General features: G+C 39.6%; 1 protein-coding gene across 1 annotated transcript in view; it reads left to right on the top strand.

The window, feature by feature from the left end:
• LOC106530961 (alpha-2-macroglobulin-like protein 1) overlaps positions 1-5,725 on the top strand; it is a gene marked incomplete at both ends in the record, with an annotated part of 39,678 nt that overhangs the window by 12,678 nt on the left and 21,275 nt on the right. Inside the window, 3 exon segments of the mRNA XM_014026698.1 lie at positions 372-534; positions 628-815; positions 4,434-4,643. Coding sequence (XP_013882152.1) covers positions 372-534; positions 628-815; positions 4,434-4,643 — 561 coding nt within the window.

Below are 5,725 nucleotides of genomic sequence, written 5' to 3'. Positions count from 1 at the left end.
GGGTAAATGATGACGTGGATAGGTCCTCGGTGTCCTCTTAGCTTGTCCCGGTAATGATGTCCTTACTGAAGAAATAAAATATTCATTAAATAAGTTAGCAATTTTTTCATGATGAGAAACAAGAAGTCCATTTACTGAGATTTGTGAATTGTTATTAATTGTTTTATTGTTACTTTTAAATTGGTAAGTTATTAAAAATAAAAGAATTGCAGTGCTGTTTATTCTTTCTTTCCTTACTTCAAATTTTTTAAAGAAGTGCTCGAAAAGAAAAGTAAAACAAGGGGTCAAAATACTGAAATTGTTATGTTGAATTAATAATCTTAATAATGTCATTTAAAGGTAGTCTTTGTTGTTTTTTTAACCTGTTAAAGAATCCCGTGGTGATGAAGAGTCTGAGCTGCCTGAGGGAATATGTCGATGACCTCAGCAACGTGTACACCACAGCTCTGCTGGCATACGTCTTCACCTTGGCAGGAGATACAGAGACACGTACAAAACTTCTAGAACACCTTGACTCGGTGGCAAAACGAGAAGGCAAGTCATCTTCTCAAAGTCAAACAATCAGAGGAGTCATTCGCTTTACTGTAGTTTACATTGTTTGGACTGTTTCCTGACAAATGTTTCTAGGGGACCTCCTCTACTGGAGTCTGTCGTCAAAAAAATCCTCCTCTCTGAGTGTGGAGACAACCTCATATGTGCTGCTGGCCAGACTCAGTTCCTCTGTCTCTACTGCCAGTGACCTGACGTGTGCCTCAAGCATCGTTAGGTGGCTCATTGGACAACAGAACTATCATGGAGGCTTTTTCTCTACTCAGGTACTGTGCAGCCTCAAAAGCTGCATACTGCACCCTTATTTGCATGTGAAAGTTTGAAATGTGATACTGAAAATGTAGCCTGATTTTCTTTAGAATGAGCTCCCAGTTTATTGCAGTTTTATTTACAGGTTGCCAGGGCTAGCGGGAGGGAGTGGGGGGAGCGTGGGCTGAGCTCCAGTGCGTTTGTGTGTCTGATGTATCTGATAATCTGTCTTACCCCATTTAATTTTGACAATCAGTGTTATTGCAGAATTATGACTCAAAGTCTTATCAGAAATGTAATCCAGAAAGCTGTGTAGCTACCTGGCATTTCCAGGGGATTCTGATGTTGTCAGTCCATGAAATGGACGTTATTAGGCGTTATCAGTCCCATACAATGGCTTCAGAGGGTCCCTACTGTGCATTCTAAGCTTCAGACTGTCCCGAAAGTGCCCCCTAGTGGGTTAATATATCAATGACAATGAATGTGTAAATAACCAAAAGATAATAATACAATTTTTGTGTCTGTATTGGACTCAATCCCTGGTCTCCCGTCCTCTGGTCCAACACTCTACCCATTGCCCTATTGGAAGGACACAATATTCAACCATTAGAATATTAGCCTTTAGCTAACATAGTTAGCCTTTAGCGCTAACTATGTCATTTGCTCTAAAGTTAACCTTAGTGGATTTAAGCTTCATATTAACCAGATAGTGGTTTTATGCCTCATATTAACCAGATAGTGGTTTTATGCCTCATATTAACCAGCTGACATTCTGAAGCCATTCTATGGGATTGATAACGCCTAATAACGTCCATTTCATGGATGATAACATCCGAAGTGGGTGGCATTTCTCTGATTGGATGTTAGACCAGATTTTTCTTTATGAGACACAACCTGGAGGGAGAGAGAAAAAAACATCTTGTGCTCAAATAAGCTGCAAATTGTAAGATTTATGTTCATATTGATTTAGGAAATTAGTGTCCGCCCCATTAAAGTTATAATTGGCACATGCTACTGTAGTGATGTTCCACGCACATGGCGCATCATTGTGGGAAAAGAGTTTTTAAAACCAGGATAAAAACAGCATTCATGTGTGCAACAAGTGGAAATGATCAGTCTGAGTTGGTTTTTTCATCTCGTGCTGCTGCTGTTTTTATGATGACCCACAGCCCGAGTACATGTTCTGTGTGATAGACAGGAATGACTTTATCGGTTCTGATTGCAGCCCGCACATGTGTAGGACTTGCAACGCAGGAATAAAAACAAATTCACAGAAAAATAGGTGGAGATCAATTGTTTTGGGCAAAGTGAGCGGTTTATCCAATTCCAAATGAGCCAGGATATTTTTTGCGGTCTTGTTACCATGAAAACATATATGCCTCCTTGTTTGTGCAACATATTCAATGCTTAATTAATACAGGTTTATACTAAAATCTACTGAGCCCCTAAAAAGACATGGATTGGGAAAAAAAACAACCCATCTCGTTCCCACGACTTAGTAAGTCATGCGCATGAGATACCTCACAGGATCTTTCAGATCGTTTTGGACCAGCTGTGTGTTTACTGAAATGGAAATGTGTGACATAAGTGAGGTTTAGTTCCAGTTTTGCCTGAAATACAAACAGGGCTGTGTTACTTGGTCTCCGATCAGTGCTGCAGCTTGGTGACAGTCCCAGAGCCTTTCCACCCACGGTTCCTGGATGTTTACAGTTTCCTTAACAAAGGGGTAGTTTTACTAAAGCTATCCAGCTGAAAATAAATAAAATCCACATTAAACATTTAGGAGGTCTACCGCCTAGGTTGGAAGGCACGTATCAACATGCCTGATAATATGAATTTAGGCGCAGTGAGTGTAGATCCTCCTCCGGGAGCTGAAGCGGTCGGCTCGCTGTCCTTTGATAGGGGAAAGCAGTCGATCTGCTGCACTGAGATCCAGGCTGTAGCAACGAGGCTTCACAAGACAGCAGATCTGTGGCATCACACATCACATGACACTCATCAGCTTCATCTTTACACATGGAGCAGGTCTACATATAAAGGAGGAGGTGTCTTATTGAATCTAAAATAAATAAAAGTTTCCCATCTGATCATCATTTCAGATGATCTAGACACCATCCTGAATGCATCTGCAGGAGGTGAGACAGCGCAGTGAAGAAGGACAGGATTGCGCTCGGCCCTGGAGCGCGTCTCTGAGGCACAAGGCACAGCGCGAGTGCGCTGCAGATGTAAACTCACTGTGCATAACTTGAGATTTTCCTTAGAGTTTTTTTTTAATTATTAGACTTTTTATTACAAAAATCAAATCCACGTTCTATTTCTGTTTTTATTTAACAATATTTAACACTGTGGCAGCGGCGCATTGTGATTAACAACTGACTGCATCTCTGCCTTCATGTTTTTCCCTCTTCTCTCGTCCTTCTGCAAAGGAGGTAGAGACAAAAATAAGGAGGCATAATGTTGCAAACTGCAGCCACTAAATATGGTGGCTACAGTTTCTCCAGTCAAAGTGAGAAATCAGCAAGACTTTTTATCCAAATGCCACAAGCTGTAGCAAGAGGAAATCCAGCAGCACACTCGCGCTGTGCCTTTGTACCTCAGATACCCTAACCATCCCCAAGCTGATGTTCACTGATCGAAGAACAAGTAACACAGCCCTGTTTGTATTTCAGGCCAAACTGGAAATAAAGCTCAATTATGTCACACATTTCTATTTCAGTAAACACACAGTAGGTCCAAAACGATCTGAAAGATCCTGTGAGGTATCTCGTGCGTACGACTTACTAATTCGTGGGAACAAGATAGGTTTTTTTTTTCCAATTCATGTCTTTTTAGGGGCTCAGTAAAAATCCGACTTAAAGGCACAGTTTGTAGGATTTTGTCAATTCTTTTAGCCGAAATTGAGATAATCACTAATGACAATAATAAAAAAAAACATGTCTAATCATTGCAGACAAAAACCTTGTTTTATTATTTTTACCTTATAAAAAGCTGTTTATATCTCCATGGTTACGGGTCGCCACTACAGGCAGCCGCCATCTTGTCTACGAATCTTGTCTACGAAGGCTCATGAAGGACAAACTGCGGTGGCGGCGTCAAAAACAGTTTTAGTTGTAAAACTATAAATGTAATATTTGTTGTCTGTCATTGTAGATGGGATAATTTTACTTATTAAAGCTCATAATCTTACCACTTGAAACATCACTAGCCCTGAAGCTGCTGGTAGACATCGCGGTTGGAATTATCAAAGGTTTTTGACACCTGAGAGACACCGTAGCAACTCCTTTGTGTTTGGAAGCGGGGGGGGGGGTGGGGGTGGGGGGAGGACCAGGGAGGATGATTCAATCACTCAACCACTAGATGTCACTGAAAACAACAAATCCTACACACTGTGCCTTTAATCCCTTATTTTAGTTTTGTGCAACAGGCCCCAGAACATGGAGATGCCACAGTTTTTTTTGTTTAGTTTTTTTAACCTCTAAACTTCTGTGAGCTTAACTAACAGTTTTATATGTGTATTGAGGATCCAAAACATGAAGTGTTTTTTCTGAAAGTTGATGTTTGAAAGCACAAGCATACGTTTTGTTTAAAGTATTTGCCTTATTTGTATTGTCTATTGTCTGTCATTTTTTCTGTAGGACACTGTGGTCGCTCTTAAAGCTCTGGCTCGATATGCCTCTCAGTCCAGTTCAGGTGCTTCAGGCTTGGTCACAGTGTTAACTCCTTCTGAACAACTGGTATTTAAAGTGAATTCAGAGAACAAACAAGTCTACCAAGAACTGATGCTGAAGGACCTGAAAGGAAAGTACTGGATAATGGCAGAGGGCTATGCATGTACTTCAGTGCAGGTCAGTGACAGCAACCACGTGGTGTTTTATAATGAATAACCTCTGACTATTTAAAAAAGTGATGCACAAATATAAAAAATTTCAGCTGACATTGATTTCCAATATTATTATTGAGGTTATGGCCGATAATTGATATGTACCAATATTACACACACTCACAAATTTATATATACACACAAATACACTTGTCTTTTTTTGATACTGTAAAAAATGATGTGACTGCTGACATGGCTCTACTTCACTATCACGATCAGCAGACACCACTCGACCAACCATCTCTCCTCCAGAAACACAAAGCTAAAAAGTGGGAAATCAATATCGGATACTAATATCGGCCCAGTTTTAATCAAGTCGAGTCAAATTTTATTTATATAGCACATTTACAACAACCTCCGTTGACCAAAGTGCTTCACAGCATTCACATCACATTTAGCTAAGGATAAAGCAATATACACACACACACACACACACACACGCACGCACGCACGCACGCACGCACGCACATAAAATTACGATAACACTGAAATTTGTTAAAAAAGATGAAAACAATTACAGATACCAAAAAATAGTAATGCAAAGAAAAACAAAAAACATACTTAAAATAAGTTGCAGCAATTTCCCATTTACTCAAATCAAATTAAGTACAAATTTTCATTTTAACTAGTGTTAAAGGCCAGGGAGAACAAATGCATCTTCAGTCTGGACTTAAACTAGCTGCATTTCCATTGACCATGAAAATGTGCAAATGAGAATTTTGAAAAGAAATTTGCTCAATGGAAACATGTCATTTTCAAAAAAGTTAGGTTTTTCGACAAAATGTTTTTGCTCTAGGATGAGGTGGTTTTTCAGTCGTATCTAAATTGGTGTTTTTCACAAAACTACAATGGAAACACTTTTTTTCACATCACAGGAGTCATGTGATCAACAACCAGCTGTTTCTACTGGTGAAAAAGACGATGATGAAGAAGATAACAGGAAGTAGAAGTAGTAGTAATATCACAGAAGTAGTATAAAATAGTAAACTCAGCGACTACAATTTCCCAAAAACACAGCATACGTAGCCGCTCCCAAGTAGGGCCTTG

This window comes from Austrofundulus limnaeus, unplaced genomic scaffold (assembly GCF_001266775.1).
Source record: "Austrofundulus limnaeus strain Quisiro unplaced genomic scaffold, Austrofundulus_limnaeus-1.0 Scaffold582, whole genome shotgun sequence".
Taxonomy (NCBI): Eukaryota; Metazoa; Chordata; class Actinopteri; order Cyprinodontiformes; family Rivulidae; genus Austrofundulus; species Austrofundulus limnaeus.
Note: the sequence above shows the minus strand (reverse complement) of the source record. Positions and strands in the feature narration are given on the sequence as shown.